Here is a 20,096-nt window from a genome sequence, read left to right on the forward strand (position 1 = left end):
GAAACAGGACTAGATCAGGACTGGACTGGAAACAGGACCAGATCAGGACGACTGGAAACAGGACTAGATCAGGACGACTGGAAACAGGACCAGAACCAAATCTAAACTGAACTGGCCTCAAAACCAAACCAGTGTGAACGCACAGAAATACAGTATATCTTAAACAAACATGCATTCATACTGTGAGTGGACTCGCCTCTTCACGGATCTGACCTATAACTGCTGTCACCTGCTTGTTTCCATGGAGATAAACAGGCAAAGCAATAGCATCTCCCCGAGGAGAGTTTTAACATCATAAAAACACCTTTGATTTGAGACATCCAAAGCGTTTCACCATAACACAGTTCGCTCAGTCACAAATGCACACACAGAAATACAGAAGAGGTTAAGTTGTTTTAAGGGCCAATTCAAACGAGAATGTTTTAATTTATAATGCTGCGAGAGTAAGTGAAGTGTTAGTTTGACCAGTACATTTATCTGTAATCTGTAAGAGTGTGGAAATGGAAGCTTCGGCTATAACCCTGCGTGTTTACAGGAATAGGTAAGCAATAGTTTATGCATTTTATTGTTTTGAATATGGATCGTCTCTTTATTAAATGAACATAAATGCTTTGAGAAGTAATTTAAAAATGACCCGTGGTTCAGGGACTGAGCGCTCTGCCTCTTATAGTCCACAACCGGAGCTGAGCCCATTGATAAATAGATCAACTAAATATGCTTAGTTGTAAACAATGCAACGTTAGTGAGGAAAATGTCGCACAAACGGTCACAAACAAGCATAGAAGAGCATAAGAAAACAGATGAATGTTTCTCGCTTTAAGATTATTGTAAATAACATATTGCAAAATAAACAAACCATTATGAGTCACTTGTATTTACCACAAAAGCAGGGGCTGTACAGAATAAATGTGTATTGTGTTTACGATGAACGCTGCTTTAAGGTGATTACCGTAACTGTCTTCAGACCAGGGAACAAAGTCGTTATTTAAAAATGGGCTTTTGTTATCTGCCACCCAATTCCTCTTTGAAGACTTTGGGTTAGAAGGCAAACAAAATATACATAAAACGAGAACAAATGGAACATATTTTGGAGGTAAAGTACTTTTAGTTTTATCTGAGCTTGTGCAGCAGCTGCTCAAAGACACAGAGCTGTCAAAGAGCATTGATGAGTGCTGCTTGTCCTCCACAGCAAGGAGACAGTTAAAGAACGGTCAAAAGAATGAACGCAAGCAATTCAGCGCACACTTTTAAAGATTAGAAAGATGTTTAGGGCGTAAAAGTGTAATAGTGCGCGCATTTTCTTTGTTTGGTTTAGAGTGGCCGTTGTTTTTGTGAATATTAACGTGGGTCCGTCTTTTATAATAGAAAAACAACCTCAAAAATGTGGTCGTAATCTTATAAACACATTATATTGCTGAATTTTTGTGGGTCATTTTACAATTCTTTCATATTTGTCTTTAGGGCATTAGAGTGCAATAGTGCGCACAGTTTCTTTATATGGTTTAGAGTGGGCATTGTTTTGTATATATTAACAATCTTTTATAATAGAAAAACAACCTCAAAAATGTGGTCGTAATCTTATAAACACATTATATTGCAGCATTTTTGTGGGTAATTGTACAATTCTTTCATATTGTCTGAGCCTCAACAAATAAAGACATTTTAGCATTTATTTATTTTTTGCTGGATTGCCAAAAAACCTTCTGATTAGGCTACCCCAAATGAATTGTATGTTTGCTGTAACCCGACCCAACATTTTTCAAGTGGGTCAGACGGTAGGTAAATTCTTATATTTTTAACTTTGAAGGCAAAAAAAAATTCAAATTTTGCCATTTTTTGACTTGGAGTGACCACCAGGGGTCAGGCTTCAGCAGTCCAGGGGTCAGGCTTCAGCAGTCCAGGGGTCAGGCTTCAACAGTCCAGGGGTCAGGCTTCAACAGTCCAGGGGTCAGGCTTCAGCAGTCCAGGGGTCAGGCTTCAACAGTCCAGGGGTCAGGCTTCAACAGTCCAGGGGTCAGGCTTCAACAGTCAATGACGGAAAACGTCTCGATCAACCCGATCGGGAGACTAAATCTCACGATTTTAAGACATTTCAATCAACCTTTTGTACGCCACTATCCTTTATTTTGGTAGCGAAGGCGAGCGGGGGGGACACGGGCTCTGCCATGTTTGTTGTGATGACGCTGCTGGGCGTGTTTCAATCCCAGAATGCAAAGTGCGAGGCAAATTTAAATCAAGCCACACCATGATACAGAGCGACATGAATGGTGGGCAGGCCAGTGGCGCTGACAGAGATAAGTCAACAGGCTCAGAGTAATAAGTTCAATCATGCATTATCTTTTTGTTACAGATGCACCTGTAGGATCGAAAATGAGTACAAACTTGCGTTATTTGTCCCTTGAGACGAAAGTTAAATTAACTACTGCTTAATAATAAAGCAACATTGCGCTATAGGAAATACTGGGTCAGTGAGTCGGCGAATAATTTGAAAAATAAAAGAATTTGATGTTTTTTTAACGAAATGCTGATATTCATGTTTGAGTCGGCTGGTTTTATATCGGGTCGGTCGGATTACGGCAAACAGACATATTATTTTGCTAAGCCTTATTGTTAAACACATGTATTTATTAATGAAAGTTATCCAGGGCACAACAACAAAAAGTGAGAAATATTCAAACTATCTAACCAATAAGACGTTATGTTATGGCTGTAGCTGGACCAAATCCCCACAGAAATAAGTTAGGTACACAGATATTCTTGATTGAAATACTTATATAACTAATAACCATGTAAGACCAGCAGCTTCTGGAACAAGATGTGCTTTTGTTTATTTCATGCAGTAATATTGAGTATTGGCAGATGAAGCGCACACTGCTCGATTTAAACTAAAACATGGCCCCAAAATGTCAATCCTGTCACAGTAGAGCCATGAAAATGCTTAAAATGTGAATATTCATGATCATTGCCACACAGCAGTTGCAATGTATGATCTGTTTTACAAAACGAGCATCTTAAAATAATAAATGCAAAACAGCGAGGCTCTCATAGCGATGAAGTATAAGCATTATGAAGAAAATATTTGGGGGGAAATACAGAATTGTTCCGACAAAGCTAGAAAGAACATCTCATTTCTAAGACAATATGAAACAACAGAGACATGTAACAACTTTAACTCCATCACACTATGAAAACAGGAAAGTATTGTTGGCTGTGCACAATTTTTTCCCAGAATTCATTGCAGTTTGATGACAAATATCAGATCTCAAATGACCTGAACAAGAAGGGTTTTAGTTCTGTAATCGATATGAAGAAAAGGTTTGACAGAAAAAGCCTTGTAAATGAACATTAAACAGATGTATTATACTTTTGATTTAGGCTTTTCTTGACTTACACATTCTACAACTTCAAAAAACATATATAAAACAAAAACACACACACATTTGTTTGCTCAAACGTCTCGCAGCAAATGACGCTGCCGTGGCTCTGATTTATAGTCAACACAAAAAACAAGTATTTCCCGGCATACAGAGTAGTCTTGTCGAAATGATTCTCGGGCTGGATGTTAATTTAAGAAAACAACCTCTTCTCTCATGGTGCAGCCCCAGCGGAGCGTTAAGTTAAACACAATTTTAGAGCTGGGGAAGTGAGTAAATACATTTTTCAAAACTTGCCGCTGCTATTCATTATTAATCCCTGTTGATGCCTAAAATTTGAGAATGTTTTAAAAGACACGCAGTGAGGCAGAGTGCATGGTCCCGTTCTAATTTATTCCATGGAGACGGGAAATAAATACAAATAAATACCAGCTACTCTCAGGGGCTGTTCGGTCCCACTAAGATCAAAGTACTAAAAGTTCCTCCAACTGAGCTTTTAGTCAGTCATTAAAATACCAACTTATTTATTATTTTGACCTAACTCGATTAAGTGATACGAGCGATTTGGCAAAATGTCGAGAATGAAATAAAATACATGACATTTGCTTCAACAGAGAGATGGTATTTTGTAGGGTTTGTTCATGAACTATGTTTGGCAAAAGAAAAGGAAATGTAATTCTGTCAACAAAAGTTTTAAAAGCTTCTTGAAAAGTGCGTGTCTTATATCTGTAGCTCCTTAATGCAGCCACCAGGGGTCAGTAATAGAAAAATCCTGTCTCTCGGCTGGCCTGGGAACGCCTCGGGATCCCGCCGGGGGGTGTTGGAGGAAGTGTCTGGATAGATGGAAGTCTGGGAGTCCTTGCTTCGAGTGCTGCCCCCGCGCCCCGGCCTCAGATAAGCAGATGGATGGATCGTGTTTTCGGATGAGGAATCAAAGTATTTTAATGATTTATTTTCTATTGTGCAATATATTGACTTAAGTGATGGATACCCTCACTTTAAAGGTGCACTGTGTAACTTTTCTGATGGAACGTCTGTCACCTGTTGGTCTGATTGGAGATGTCATATTCATGTGCAATTACTGTCGTACTCACATGCAATAATGTCACATTCATGTGCATATAACTGATGTAAATAGAGTCTTTATTTTACCATTATTATTATTAGTATTATCTTGTCTTACGCTAGCTGTTTTTATTTTATTTCATCTTTATTTTTCCCCTCCATTCCTTATTAGGAAATGAGAGGTTCTATCAATAGGAGTTTTTGTTTATAAGAGTTTTGTTTATAAGAGTTCTTCTATTAAGAGTGTTTTTTAAACTTCCTATAAGTTATCTGTCCTTTTCCTCTGTATCTACCTGCGTTGCAACAATGAAATTTCCCCATGTGTGGACAATAAAGGAATATCTTATCTTATGTTACTGCTTCACCTTGAATGTTGCACAGTATGGCATTAAATTCACTGACATGGAGACAACCAGGTGACACCACAAGGCCAAGTTACATGAATAGGTTTGATGGGGTTAGGGTTTGGTTTAATGCCATATTGTGGAACATTCCAAAGCAATAACATGGGTGTGTGGAGATTTAGGGGCGGAGTTATATACTCACGTCGAGAGGAGCCAGCTGAGGTGGCTCGGGCATCTGTTCCGGATGCCTCCTGGGCGCCTCCCTCGGGAGGTGTTTCAGGCATGTCCCACCGGGAAGAGGCTCCGGGGAAGACCCAGGACACGCTGGAGAGACTATGTCTCTCGGCTGGCCTGGGAACGCCTCGGGATCCCCCCGGAGGAGTTAGAGGAAGTGTCTGGGGAGAAGGAGGTCTGGGAGTCCCTGCTCAGACTGCTGCCCCCGCGACCCGGCCCCGGATAAAGCGGCAGAAGATGGATGGATGGATGGAGTTATATACAGCACCTTTAACTAAACTATTAGGGTCATGGTCAAATTAGTTTGATAGAGTGATTGAGTGCTCTATTATGTTTGGATTTATTAAAAAACGTTTTGCACTCAAACGTTCCATATACAGTATAAAGTACATATTATGCATATAAATAAACACACCGGTTTATGAATAAAAGCATATAATTATGTATTCATGTAATCACTGAAGATATGAGGCGAGACGGTGGATCTCGCAAGTGTCTCTCCGAAGAATAAATGTTTTATTTTGACCATATTTGAGTTTATTTGCGGCGTGTTTACAGGTATTACAGTCGTGGCAAATTCTACACTCCACAGGCCAAAACATCCAATTAAGAAGAGTTGCATTTGTGGAGCTGTTTCCTTAAAACAAGTAAATGCAGTTTGAAAATATGTCCCTTAACAACACGACAGGAGGTAAAAACTATTCATTGTTATATTGGGTTGTGTAGAAAGTCACTGCAAAAAGATAATTATCACCTGCTTGACTCCACTGAGATAGATATGTTTAAAGCCATAGTGTGGAAAATTAATAATGAAATAGAATAAAATAAATAAAATAAATAAAATAAATAAAATAAATAAAATAAATAAAATAAATAAAATAAATCAAATAAATCAAATCAAATAAATAAAATAAATAAAATAAATAAAATAAATCAAATAGAATAAATCAAATAAATAAAAAATAAATACAAATAAATGAAATACATTTTATTTAAAAGAGAAATACTATCACTATGAAAAAGTGATTTTGTGGTTGTGGAACAGTCAGATTTTCCAGCACTGACCAGGAGATATTTGCCCAATGTAGCGCCGTCTTGTTTTCTGTTTTATATCACGCACTGGATAATAATAGTGTTTTTACTATTCGATATGCTTTGAAAGTGTGATATGTAATCTATGGACTGATTGCGTGGGTCAGAGAGTGTGAATTGTTAACTTGGTGTAATTGCATTGTATAATCAATTTCTGCAAATCAGGGGCTGCAGATAAAAACTAAACATTTAACTCCAATCTAGTGTGGGACATCTCTTTTTTGTATTATCTTAAGGTCTCTGTACATTGTCCGTTTAAATAAAAACTTAACTAAATCCATTGGTTTGCCATTTTGCCCAGCCGTGATATTAAGTGAATAGAAATTATATTATAGTAGCATTTCAAAATGTCATCCTTTTAATTATAAGTCTAGCTGTTAAGTTTGAATCTTCCTCTTTTCTTTTCTTTTTCAAGCTCACATCTGAAATCCCTGCTATAAGCCATAACCATCCTAATTATAATACAAAAGTGCTCATAACTTTCACTTTGAATTAAACTAAACCAGAGCATAAATTCACCCGGTCACATCCAACATTTTAGATCAAATGCCAACATTGTAAGTGAAACGTTGTATTGAAAACATCAGCTCCACGTGTAAAACCACATTAAGCACAAAACATGCAAGAACAAAAGCTTTTCTCTGAGGAATAGACAAGGTGTGATGGTGTGATACAAAGACGTGCACGGTGACCTCTGCCCCCTCTGAACTGTGTGGGCGCAGCACAAACGAGTCTCTTTGTCGCTGTGAGCTGCTTTCATCCTTCAAAAAGGAGAAGGGATCACAAAAGACAACTCTGGACTGTTCATGTCGTCTGTTGATTGTGTACGCTGCTCTGCTCTGATTGTGCCAGAGTACTGTGCAAAACGTGTTTAAAGTACACTATGTAACGTGTTTAAAGTACACTATGTAACGTGTTTAAAGTACACTATGTAACGTGTTTAAAGTACACTACGTAACGTGTTTAAAGTACACTATGTAACGTGTTTAAAGTACACTATGTAACGTGTTTAAAGTACACTATGTAACGTGTTTAAAGTACACTACGTAACGTGTTTAAAGTACACTATGTAACGTGTTTAAAGTACACTATGTAACGTGTTTAAAGTACTCAATGGAACGTGTTTAAAGTACACTACGTAACGTGTTTAAAGTACACTATGTAACGTGTTTAAAGTACACTAGGTAACGTGTTTAAAGTACACAAAGTACACTATGTGACGTGTTTAAAGTACACTATGTAACGTGTTTAAAGTACACTATGTAACGTGTTTAAAGTACACAAAGTACACTATGTAACGTGTTTAAAGTACACTATGTAACGTGTTTAAAGTACACTATGAAAAGTGTTTGAAGTACACTATGTAACGTGTTTGAAGTACACTATGTAACGTGTTTAAAGTACACTATGTAACGTGTTTAAAGTACACTATGTAACGTGTTTGAAGTACAGTATGTAACGTGTTTAAAGTACAGTATGTAACGTGTTTAAAGTACACTATGTAACGTGTTTAAAGTACAGTATGTAACGTGTCTAAAGTACAGTATGTAACGTGTTTAAAGTACAGTATGTAACGTGTCTAAAGTACAGTATGTAACGTGTTTAAAGTACAGTATGTAACGTGTTTAAAGTACACTATGTAACGTGTTTAAAGTACAGTATGTAACGTGTTTAAAGTACACTATGTAACGTGTTTAAAGTACAGTATGTAACGTGTTTAAAGTACACTATGTAACGTGTTTAAAGTACAGTATGTAACGTGTTTAAAGTACACTATGTAACGTGTTTAAAGTACAGTATGTAACGTGTTTAAAGTACACTATGTAACGTGTTAGAAGCAAACTATGTAACGTGTTTAAAGTACACTATGTAACGTGTTTGAAGTACACTATGTAATGTGTTTAAAGTACACTATGTAACGTGTTTAAAGTACACTATGTAACGTGTTTGAAGTACACTATGTAACGTGTTTAAAGTACACTATGTAACGTGTTTAAAGTACACTATGCAACGTGTTTAAAGTACACTATGTAACGTGTTTGAAGTACACTATGTAACGTGTTTAAAGTACACTATGTAACGTGTTTAAAGTACACTATGTAACGTGTTTGAAGTACACTATGTAACGTGTTTAAAGTACACTATGTAACGTGTTTAAAGTACAGTATGTAACGTGTTTAAAGTACACTATGTAACGTGTTTAAAGTACACTATGTAACGTGTTAGAAGCAAACTATGTAACGTGTTTAAAGTACACAATGTAACGTGTTTGAAGTACACTATGTAACGTGTTTAAAGTACACTATGTAACGTGTTTGAAGTACACTATGTAACGTGTTTAAAGTACACTATGTAACGTGTTTAAAGTACACAAAGTACACTATGTAACGTGTTTAAAGTACACTATGTAACGTGTTTGAAGTACACTATGTAGCGTGTTAGAAGCAAACTATGTAACGTGTTTAAAGTACACAATGTAACGTGTTTGAAGTACACTATGTAACGTGTTTAAAGTACACTATGTAACGTGTTTGAAGTACACTATGTAACGTGTTTAAAGTACAGTATGTAACGTGTTTAAAGTACACTATGTAACGTGTTTAAAGTACACAAAGTACACTATGTAACGTGTTTAAAGTACACTATGTAACGTGTTTGAAGTACACCATGTAACGTGTTTGAAGTACACTATGTAACGTGTTTAAAGTACACTATGTAACGTGTTTAAAGTACACTATGTAACGTGTTTAAAGTACACTATGTAACGTGTTTAAAGTACACTATGTAACGTGTTTAAAGTACACTATGTAACGTGTTTGAAGTACACTATGTAACGTGTTTAATGTACACTATGTAACATGTTTAAAGTACACTATGTAACGTGTTTAAAGTACACAATGTAACGTGTTTGAAGTACACTATGTAACGTGTTTAAAGTACACTATGTAACGTGTTTAAAGTACACTATGTTACGTGTTTAAAGTACACTATGTAACGTGTTTAAAGTACACTATGTTACGTTTTTAAAGTACACTGTGTAACGTGTTTAAAGTACACTATGTTACGTTTTTAAAGTACACTGTGTAACGTGTTTAAAGTACACTATGTTACGTTTTTAAAGTACACTGTGTAACGTGTTTAAAGTACACTATGTTACGTTTTTAAAGTACACTGTGTAACGTGTTTAAAGTACACTATGTTACGTTTTTAAAGTACACTGTGTAACGTGTTTAAAGTACACTATGTTAAAGCCAGGACAGCAACAGAGAGACGAGTAGATGTTGTGCTCTTCACGAGAAAAGTTACAAAATGCACACCGATTTTGAGAACTGTCAAATGTATTAAATTAGTGGAGTAGAAATGAAAAGATACCGGCTTTCAAACATAGTGAAGTCAAAGTAAAAAGTCCACAGTTATAAATATAACTTTTCCCACCTTCTCCCGCAGTTCAGTCCTTCTCACCTGTTCATGCTATTTTCCTCACCTTTCTTTAATACTTTAGTTTTGACACAGGAAGATATGTGCCTTTTCTGAGTTTACTAAACCTGTTGACAATGCACACCAGAACTCAGTAAATTAAACAAAATCCAAACAAAAGTCTTTAATTCGTCTATAATAATAGGAAAAACAGTCTTGGCTGGTGACTATAACCAAAAGCTACAAAGACATTGCGAGGGAACTGCTCAGAGACACATGGAATATTAAACCACAAATATTCACACAGAGTAATTTAAGGATTATTCACAATTATTGACAACGTGTTCAAACTGCAGGGACATCTTCACCTCAACTATAATTATCGAATACATCACGAAACCTACAGTTGTTTTCATGAAATTTCTGAACAAAACAACAGCAAGAGAGACTTTTCATTTAGAGCAAAGACTTAATATTGATCCCCAAATTCTCACAATTCTTTTGTATTGTGATCTGAACGAACCCAATTATTGATTAACCAAATAATAACCTTGTCATACCAATTCCAAAGGCAATTCTGTGAGAGAATAATAATAACGTGTAGCACCATCTACAGCTATGGTTCATTTTCATTTTCACCACGTCCCAGGAGATTTTTTTGAATATAGGACTGAAGATTATCAGTATAAAAAGCGAATTCTAGCATCTTTAAGAGTAGAACCACAACAACAGAACGAGAAAGAAGAGGCTCTGCTCCTGGATGGAGTCAGAGGGCACGCAGAGCTGGGGTCAGGCAAACTTTGATGAAAGGGTTTGAAGTCGCTACCAAAGCTCGACTTCTCATTCAAAGGCAATGTTCAAAAGTGTCTGTGTACAACTCTCTTTTAAGTTTTGAAGTGGCTCTTGCTTTGTTGTGAAGAGATAAAACAACTGTAAGAGAATACGGGTGGGTGCCATTGTTTACGAATCAGAATCAGAAAAAGGTTTATTGCCATTGCTAATGAACAGAATTCACAAACATAGTAACTTGCTTTGGTGATTCGGTGCAAAACAATAAAACAATGGACAACTTATTTAAAATTAAAAAGAAAAACTTTTTAAATTTGCTGTAGCTGCTGTTGTAGTGCAGAAAGTGAACAGTGCAGTGAGTGATTAAATTATAGTTAAAGTGACAGGAGTTTAAGAGGTGTTCATGAGTCCAACGGCAGAGGGAAAGAAACTGTTCTTGTGGCGGGAGGTTCTGCCTGAGGGGAGTGGCCTCCTGCCTGAGGGGAGTGGCCTCCTGCCTGAGGGGAGTGGCTCAAATAGTCCATGTCCAGGATGAGAACGGTCAGCTGTGATCCGACCTGCACGTCTCAGAGCCCTGGAGACGTACAGGTCCTGCAGAGATGGAAGTTCGCGGCCGATCACCTTCTCAGCAGAGTGCACAATGCCCTGTAGTCTCTGTTTGTCCCTGGCTGTGGCTCCAGCGTACCACACGGTGATGGAGGAGGTGAGGATGGACTCAATGATGGCCGTGTAGAACTGCACCATCATCTCCGTTGGCAGCTTGGATTTCCTCAGCTGCCACAGGAAGTACATCCTCTGCTGGGCCTTCTTGATGAGGGAGTTGATGGTGAGCTCCCACTTGAGGTCCTGGGTGATGATGGTGCCGAGGGAGCAGAGGGAGTCTGCTGTGATGATGGGGGACTCTGTGATAGTGAGGGAGGGCTGGGGGGGCCTTGACTTTCCTGAAGTCCACGATCATCTCCACTGTCTTCTGGGCATTGAACTCCAGGTTGTTACCGCTGCACCAGGACACCAGCCGGTCCACCTCCCTCCTGTAGGCAGACTCATCCCCGTCCGAGATGAGCCCGATGAGGGCGGTGTCATCCGCAAACTAGGGGGAGTTGCTGAGCCAGTTTCCGGTCATCTGCAGCGTGTGGGGCTCTGGGCTTGTAGTTGGTGAGAAGCCAGAGCCCACTCCACACAGAGGTTGTTGTTTGCTTCAGTTGCGTATTGCACTGTGACCTTTTTAGCGCTCTCTGTCACTAGCCCTGTGCGCTGCCCCCTTCTGCTGCCTCAAATGCCTCGGTTTTGGTGTGAACCAGGGTTTGTCATTATTGAAAAGTGACTTTGGTGTGTGGTATAATGCTGTCCTCACGGAAATCGACTGTATGACGTCACAGTGTCCGTGTACTCATCCAAACTATCTGTGGCAGCTCTGAAGTGGTTTAATATTGTTATCAAGAAAATTGTGAAAGATTATATAGAGACCAACGGTTGCTATTGGTCAAGAACACACACATAAGCAGCGTTCGCACTTATCCAGGTCATGGTAAGGTCAACTCAACCGAGCATGAAAGTATGATGAAATGGCATATTTTATTACAGCAATTTCAGAAAATGTGCAATTATGAGAAAACTGCAAATATATAACTTCGCTCAGATTAAAGATGAATCAAATTTGATAAGAAATGAATGTACGGTATCTTAAATATATCTATTAACCTTTCTATCTCGAAAGCTGCAAAAAAGCTCTTATTTTGCCTTAGTGAATGTCAGCATCAGCCGTGTATAAAAAGCAGATTACATTGCACACGCGAGCGAGTCAAGCAGCGGTCAAGCAATACATGCGCTGTGTACAAATTAGTAGATGATAGCGGTGGGAGATATTATTATTGACTAATACAATACACAATGTGGTTGTTTTGAAGATACACTGTAGGGATATTGAGCTTATCATGGAGAGCAAAAAGAGCCAACACATTTTTCAAGGTAATAAAGTGATATTTGGCCTGGACACAACACTTCCATCCCAATCAAGTATGAATGCGACAAAATACTGTGCAAAATATGTACACAAAGAAGTACAAGTAAACGTCATCTTCAAGGGAAAAGGTCCGGTCAGCTGTCCGGTCACTCCCAAAAACTCCATCAAACTCACTCCACGCACTTTCTGCTGTTTTACACCTTATAATCTTAAAGATATTTAGCCGACTAATAAACTATTTGGTCGGCACAGACAACATTGACCAATTAATTAGACCAAAACAGCCAAAGGACGGCAGCACTAGAACGTGGTGCATGCGTGAGTGTTTGGTGGTGATTGAAGGACCCCCCGGTGCAGATTGACAGCACAACTAGAGTTTGTCTACCCCGGGGCAGCCGCGCATGAATTATTCAGACAATTTTATAGCAAATTTGAGTGTCTGAAAAGTGCTCATGTGAAATTAATGCATTATTATTTCATCATTATTCATGGGTGTCAGCTTCCAGCTACACCGTATTTTCCGTACTACAAGTCGCACGTTTTTTCATAGTTTTGGCCGGGATGCAACTTATACTTATATTTATACTTACTGCGACTTAAATGCAATATTATTTGTTATTTTCACACTTGCAACCACATTTCATACTCCAGTGCAACTTATTATGTTTTTTTCTTCTCTATTATGCATTTTTTTTATAGTCCAGGAAATACGGTAAATATGCAGTATTTTGAAGACTTTTGTTCCCAGTCCGAAGATATCATATTTTGTTGGAAATTGTCAATCGCTATGGCAACGGTCCGAATTTCTCCTCATTCTGAAACCCACGGAGAGGTTCTGCTGCAGACTCCCCGGACCTCGCCGTTTGGGCCAAAGTTAGAACAGTTAAACATTTAGACATGTTTCTGAGCGCTTCTGGTTACCGTATTTTCTGGACTATGAGTCGCACTGGAGTATAAGTCGCACCAGCCAAAAAATACATAATAGAGAAGAAAAAAACATACACAAGTTGCACTGGAGTATGAAATGCGGTTGCAAGTGTGAAAATAACAAATAATATCACATATAAGTCGCTCCGGAGTATAAGTATGAGTATATAAGTATAAATAAAAAAGTCGCACTCCGGCCAAAACTATGAAAAAAACGGCATTTACAGAATAATAATAGTCATACAGTATCTCCCGCCTTAGCAGATAAGTGTAAGTGATATCAATAATTCTGCTTGTGACCTCATGGAGAAGGCGGCGACCTTGACCACAAATTTGAAAACTCCTTGGAGCTGCTCCCCTGGTGCAGGCGGGACAGGACAGACGGGCACGCCGCTTGGATTAATGGCAATAGACTCCACCTCAGGGAGTCATTGTTTTAATCAGAAAGTGTTTATGGCTGTGTATCTGCAGTGGATTTCCCAGAAGGAGAGAATGCACTGTCATCTACCGTCTTCAGGCCTGGGGTTCAAGTGGTAAGAGTGAAGCTTTTTAATGAGTAATTCCTCTTGGGTAGAGGTACACGGTAATAGCATAAGAGTGGTTTCAAGATATGCAGAATTAAGTATATTGAGTATATTGTCTGCAGTGAGAAAACTGTCAAAAGCTGTTAAAAGAGTAATCCTTTAGTAGTTTAAAGAGGGCAAAATGTGATATTTCTGCACTTTTGTGGCTCATTTTACAGTCCATCCACACTTGAGCGAAACTTGAGTTGTTTTGAGTGTGTTTTTGTCAACACTGTCCTCCTCTGCTCTTGGCCATTTTTATTGCTTGAACGTAAATGTGTTTTTCTTGCATGCAAATTTAATTAAAACATTTTTATAGCACCAAAGTGGCAACAACTTCTCTATAAACTTTCTTTGTTACATTAGGTGTTGACATGACCTTTAAGTGGATATCTAAAAGATTAGCTAGGACATACGTGAAAGCTTAATCCAACCGATTTTATTTGCTGGCTCTGATCAATGGGAGATTGTGATTGTGTTTGTCCAATTCTGCACGTTTTCCAGAGTTGCAGACAAATTAGATCAATACTAATCCCATCGTGATGAAGATTTATAGCTCTGTTTATCAAGTCTCTAAAAGGAGAGTGTGCACTAATGCATGAAAAAATGAGCTCTGTCAGTAGCAGATCAGACGTCCAAGTTTAAATGTGTTGTGCAGCATTACCCCCTAGTGGCGGGATGACATACTGCAGGTAAATTCATATGAATAATAGACATAATGCAAAAAGGTAAATTATTATTAGTTATTATACAGGTAAAACATAAACATTCTTAAAATAAAAAATACCAAATACTCCCAAAATGTCTTTATCTTGACCGTTATTAAGTTCAACAGATTTTACAATAAACTACATGCACAGAATAACTCACAGAAATGAAGATGTTGAGCAGGTTTTCCAGCGTCGGCAGCTGAGGGATGAGCTTCTGTACAACTTTACTGAAGGCCTCAAATATGGAGTGGTCGTATATACTGGTCAAATAAAAACTGTGAGAATAAAACAAAACAGAGGAATAGTATTTTGCAGAAATAAAATGTAAGCATGTTTTGAAATACGTATGGACAAGTTCATTTTATTTATGGTATTTATTGTTTGTTTTAATGGGAGAGAGTACAATTGTCTTTCAATTTCTCGGCTTTTCTTACATTTAACTTGAAGCGCATATGACAGGTTCTCATGTTTTTCTAATTATAACGCAGTTTGATGGGATAGAACCTGCGGAAAATATTGAGTGAAGTGGCAGTTTATAAAGAAAAGTTGAAAAACACAGGAAGTAAAGAGTTCTAAAACAGAATCTCTACCAAATTGTTTAAGAAATTGGGAATTATTTTAAAAATCTGGTATTTTTATTTATTATATCATAACTATTGCGTAATTTACATGGGTTTTCCCCCTTGTTCACAGTATGGTTTGCTAGGTAACAGTTATGGAAATACCTCTACCTATGTCACATATGCATAACGTTTACCTCAGGTGTATTTTTTCGAGGCCTGCGTCCGCCAGGTCGTCGTTGGCCCGTTTGTGGATGTCTCGTTGCTTCTCGATCTTGTGGTCGTCTGAGAGTCCGTCCACTTTGTGAATGAACACCTCGAAGCTGATGTCGGGGTTCACTTGGTAGGCTCTGGTCACGGTGAGGTGCAGTCGGCTGAGCGCTTCCACATAATCATCCTGGAAATGAAGAAACACAAGTCTGAGAACAACAATATTAGGGAATATACTGTATATCTTTAACAGTGCTTCACACGTTTGTATCCATGCATTATTATTAGACAATTGTTGAAGTAAAAACGTGATGTTCCAGCTATGGAGAAATGGCAAAGTAACAAAACAAAACAAAAACATGTGACAATATATTTGAAAATTGAGTGAGGGTTAAATCATTGCAAGTGGTATGCCAAAGGGAAACACAAAAGTAGCTTTTTTCTTAGTGAAACTCAATTCCTGACCTTTTTTCAATGTCATTATTTTTAAAAATCGTGTATATATTTGTCATTTATTTATGAATCTTTACTTAACCACAAAAGTCCCACCAAGAAGGCTATGTTTTATTTTACAGGGCTGTCTTGTTTGCATTGCCTGCACGTTGGTAAGGTACTACAGATTGCATTGTTTGTCTTCTTTCCAAGTCGACAAAATCATAAAACCCACGCAGACCTGTGAGTCAATGACGAAAATGAGCGCGCCCGTCCCTCTGAAAATCATCTCATAGTCAAAGGAAGGGTCGAAGAAGTCGATCTGTCCCGGGAAGTCCCAGATCTGGAAGCTGACGAAGGAGCTGCTGGACACGTCCTCTCTGCAGATCTTATTGGTGCTCTCCAGAAAAAGAGTCTCGTTCGGCGACATTTTGTGGAAGACGACTTTTTGGATGGACGACTTCCCGCTCCGCCTCAGCCCCATGAGCAAGATCCGGGGTTTGACCTCGCCATTAATGGAATCACTGAAGCCCAACTCTACAAAGACAAAGGAAGCGTTAAACGGATGGATTGCCATTTAATTGGCATTTTGATTTAAATAACAAATACATTATTTCAAAGCAGCTGTAAAAAAATAAAAATCATGCATCGACTGTTATTGCCGAATCTAATCAAAAAGTATATTGTAGTGGAGTGGTTTCTGTGAACTATTTCCATTATGTGACTAGAGGAGATGTCGGAATCTTGTGTTGCATTGAACGTTTTCAGGAAAGTCAGTGTAATTTAATGTTTAAGCACTCAAAAGTCCATTAGGATACATATTAAAACCATAATAAAAGCAGTCTTCTGGGTCTGGGTGTGTATAACAATATATTATTTTGGTTTCTTCTAACGTAAGTAGTCAGAAAGTAAAATATAAAATAGTTAAACATAAATTTTATTAGGCCTCCTGTTGTGGTGTAATAACAAAAATGACTGAGATTTAGTAGGCTATACATTGAGTTACAACACTAGCAGGCATCAAACTTTTAAAAAATAGGCCTAAATGTTTAAAATTGTTAAAATAATGTTGTGGGCATTTTTGCAAGTATGACTGGACTGATGGGAGACATTGTCAGTCTGAAGGAGCTGACAAAAAGCGTTTGTCTCACGTTCCTGCAGTGAACCTGATCACAATATTGATTAGGAACAGATACAGGCGATCCACAGGACAGAAAAGATCAATGTGCTTTATTAAGATTTTTTTTTTCTTTTCTTTTTTTAGCAAACTCTGTATGTACATAATTCCCCTAACATCCGCTAAAAATATTTCATTTTATTTGTAGTAGTATTTTATTTGGATTTTAGAGCACGTAAAATACTATGAGACACGCCCACTTTGACGCACGTTTCTGCACATATTAATATTATTTAATTATATAAAGTTAGCAATTTGCCTCGTTTGTTGTTTTGAACAGGCTAAAGATAGTTTCTTGAGGACTTGTAATAAATAATTCTATAATCATACATTTAAAGTATTTTTTTCCTGACCAACACACTTCCAAAACTATACTATAACTACTTACTGTAAATCTGAGAAGCTAGGTTAGCCAACAGGAGTGCTAAACCCGGGAAAAACCGCGCTACATTCGGTGTCCGCGGAGGTGTTCAAACTGTCCGACCTGCTGTGATTTCTGCCCGTACTTCGTGACCTTGCCCCGGGGGGACGCGGCACCAAAGCCCGCCTTCCTTACCCCCGTCCTCGCCGCCCAGCTGAGCCTCCGCGAACGCCTCGATCTCGTCCGCGTCGTCGTAGTAGTCCGAGCCGGTGTCACCGTCGTCCTCGCCGGGCGCGGGGCTCCTCTCGCCGCCGCCGCCGCCGCCGCCGGACATGTCGAGCTGCTCGCGAGCGTTTAAAGGGAGTGAGCGGTGCCTAAAGTTTCCCCCCCGCGCGCGGTGTCACTTGAGCGGAGCGAGCCATGATGCCGAACTCTCACCCCGCTCCAGGCGCTCCGCACACCGGCCGTCCAGTCCTGTGGTGGTCCTGTCCTGTCCTGTGGTGGTCCTGTCCTGTCCTGTCCTGCCCTGTCCTGTGGTGGTCCTGTCCTGTCCAGTCCTGTCCTGTCCTGTCCTGTGGTGGTCATGTCCTGTCCTGCCCTGTCCTGTGGTGGTCCTGTCCTGTCCTGCCCTGTCCTGTGGTGGTCATGTCCTGCCCTGTCCTGTCCTGTGGTGGTCCTGTCCTGTCCTGTCCTGTCCTGTGGTGGTCCTGTCCTGTCCTGTGGTGGTCATGTCCTGCCCTGTCCTGTCCTGTGGTGGTCCTGTCCTGTCCTGCCCTGTCCTGTCCTGTGGTGGTCATGTCCTGTCCTGTCCTGTCCTGTGGTGGTCCTGTCATGTCCTGCCCTGTCCTGTCCTGTGGTGGTCATGTCCTGCCCTGTCCTGTCCTGTCCTGTGGTGGTCATGTCCTGTCCTGTCCTGCCCTGTCCTGTGGTGGTCCTGTCCTGTCCTGTCCAGTCCTGTCCTGTCCTGTCCTGTGGTGGTCATGTCCTGTCCTGCCCTGTCCTGTGGTGGTCCTGTCCTGTCCTGCCCTGTCCTGTGGTGGTCATGCCCTGCCCTGTCCTGTCCTGTGGTGGTCCTGTCCTGTCCTGTCCTGTCCTGTGGTGGTCCTGTCCTGTCCTGTGGTGGTCATGTCCTGCCCTGTCCTGTCCTGTGGTGGTCCTGTCCTGTCCTGCCCTGTCCTGTCCTGTGGTGGTCATGTCATGTCCTGTCCTGTCCTGCCCTGTCCTGTCCTGTGGTGGTCATGTCCTGTCCTGTCCTGTCCTGTGGTGGTCCTGTCATGTCCTGCCCTGTCCTGTCCTGTGGTGGTCATGTCCTGCCCTGTCCTGTCCTGTCCTGTGGTGGTCATGTCATGTCCTGTCCTGTCCTGCCCTGTCCTGTCCTGTGGTGGTCATGTCCTGTCCTGTCCTGTGGTGGTCCTGTCATGTCCTGCCCTGTCCTGTCCTGTGGTGGTCATGTCCTGTCCTGCCCTGTCCTGTCCTGTGGTGGTCATGTCCTGTCCTGCCCTGTCCTGTCCTGTGGTGGTCCTGTCCTGCCCTGGCCTTTCCTGGCCTGTCCTGTCCTGTGGTGGTCCTGTCCTGTCCTGTGGTGGTCATGTCCTGTCCTGCCCTGTCCTGTCCTGTGGTGGTCCTGTCCTGCCCTGGCCTTTCCTGGCCTGTCCTGTCCTGTGGTGGTCATGTCCTGTGGTGGTCATGTCCTGCCCTGTCCTGTCCTGTGGTGGTCCTGTCCTGTCCTGTGGAGGTCCTGTCCTGTAGTGGTCCTTTAGTGGTCATGTGGTGGTCCTGTCCTGGCCTGGCCTGTAGTGGTCCTGTCCTGCCCTGTCCTGTAGTGGCCTGTGGTGGTCACGTGGTGGTCCTGTCCTGGCCTGTAGTGGTCCTGTGGTGGTCCTGCCCTGCCCTGCCCTGCCCTCCCCTGTCCTGTCCTGTCCTGGCCTGTAGTGGTCCCGTGGTGGTCCTGTGGTCCTGTAGTTGTCCTGTAGTTGTCCTGTAGTTGTCTTGTAGTGGTCCTGTAGTTGTCCTGTGGTGGTCCTGTAGTTGTCCTGTGGTGGTCCTGTAGTTGTCCTGTGGTGGTCCTGTAGTTGTCCTGTAGTTGTCCTGTGGTGGTCCTGTAGTTGTCCTGTGGTGGTCCTGTAGTTGTCCTGTGGTGGTCCTGCAGTGGTCCTGTGGTGGTCCTGTAGTTGTCCTGTGGTGGTCCTGCAGTGGTCCTGTGGTGGTCCTGTAGTTGTCCTGTGGTGGTCCTGCAGTGGTCCTGTGGTGGTCCTGTAGTTGTCCTGTGGTGGTCCTGTAGTTGTCCTGTGGTGGTCCTGCAGTGGTCCTGTGGTGGTCCTGTAGTTGTCCTGTGGTGGTCCTGTAGTTGTCCTGTGGTGGTCCTGTAGTTGTCCTGTAGTTGTCCTGTGGTGGTCCTGTAGTTGTCCTGTGGTGGTCCTGTAGTTGTCCTGTGGTGGTCCTGCAGTGGTCCTGTGGTGGTCCTGTAGTTGTCCTGTGGTGGTCCTGCAGTGGTCCTGTGGTGGTCCTGTAGTTGTCCTGTGGTGGTCCTGTAGTTGTCCTGTGGTGGTCCTGCAGTGGTCCTGTGGTGGTCCTGCAGTGGTCCTGTGGTGGTCCTGTAGTTGTCTTGTAGTGGTCCTGTAGTTGTCCTGTGGTGGTCCTGTAGTTGTCCTGTGGTGGTCCTGTAGTTGTCCTGTGGTGGTCCTGTAGTTGTCCTGTGGTGGTCCTGCAGTGGTCCTGTGGTGGTCCTGTAGTTGTCCTGTGGTGGTCCTGTAGTTGTCCTGTGGTGGTCCTGCAGTGGTCCTGTGGTGGTCCTGTAGTTGTCCTGTGGTGGTCCTGTAGTTGTCCTGTGGTGGTCCTGCAGTGGTCCTGTGGTGGTCCTGCAGTGGTCCTGTCCTGC

At 41.1% G+C, this 20,096-nt stretch overlaps 2 protein-coding genes across 3 annotated transcripts in view; both read right to left on the bottom strand.

The window, feature by feature from the left end:
- The window catches only part of rragd (ras-related GTP binding D), an 82,772-nt gene extending 65,107 nt beyond the window's left edge, over positions 1-17,665 (bottom strand). The window contains exons 1-4 of the mRNA XM_072458413.1: positions 17,414-17,665; positions 15,922-16,217; positions 15,236-15,435; positions 14,639-14,753 (exon numbers count right to left, since the gene is read on the bottom strand). Of these exons, the coding sequence (XP_072314514.1) occupies positions 14,639-14,753; positions 15,236-15,435; positions 15,922-16,217; positions 17,414-17,552 (750 nt within the window). The 5' untranslated portion in view covers positions 17,553-17,665. The remainder of the gene's footprint in view (positions 1-14,638; positions 14,754-15,235; positions 15,436-15,921; positions 16,218-17,413) is intronic.
- Positions 1-20,096, bottom strand: part of LOC140371108 (mitogen-activated protein kinase kinase kinase 7-like) — a 298,187-nt gene that overhangs the window by 155,039 nt on the left and 123,052 nt on the right. The window lies entirely within an intron of this gene.

This window comes from Eucyclogobius newberryi, unplaced genomic scaffold (assembly GCF_026437365.1).
Source record: "Eucyclogobius newberryi isolate DKJ021-1_F unplaced genomic scaffold, fEucNew1.0.hap1 SCAF_21, whole genome shotgun sequence".
Classification (NCBI taxonomy): Eukaryota; Metazoa; Chordata; class Actinopteri; order Gobiiformes; family Gobiidae; genus Eucyclogobius; species Eucyclogobius newberryi.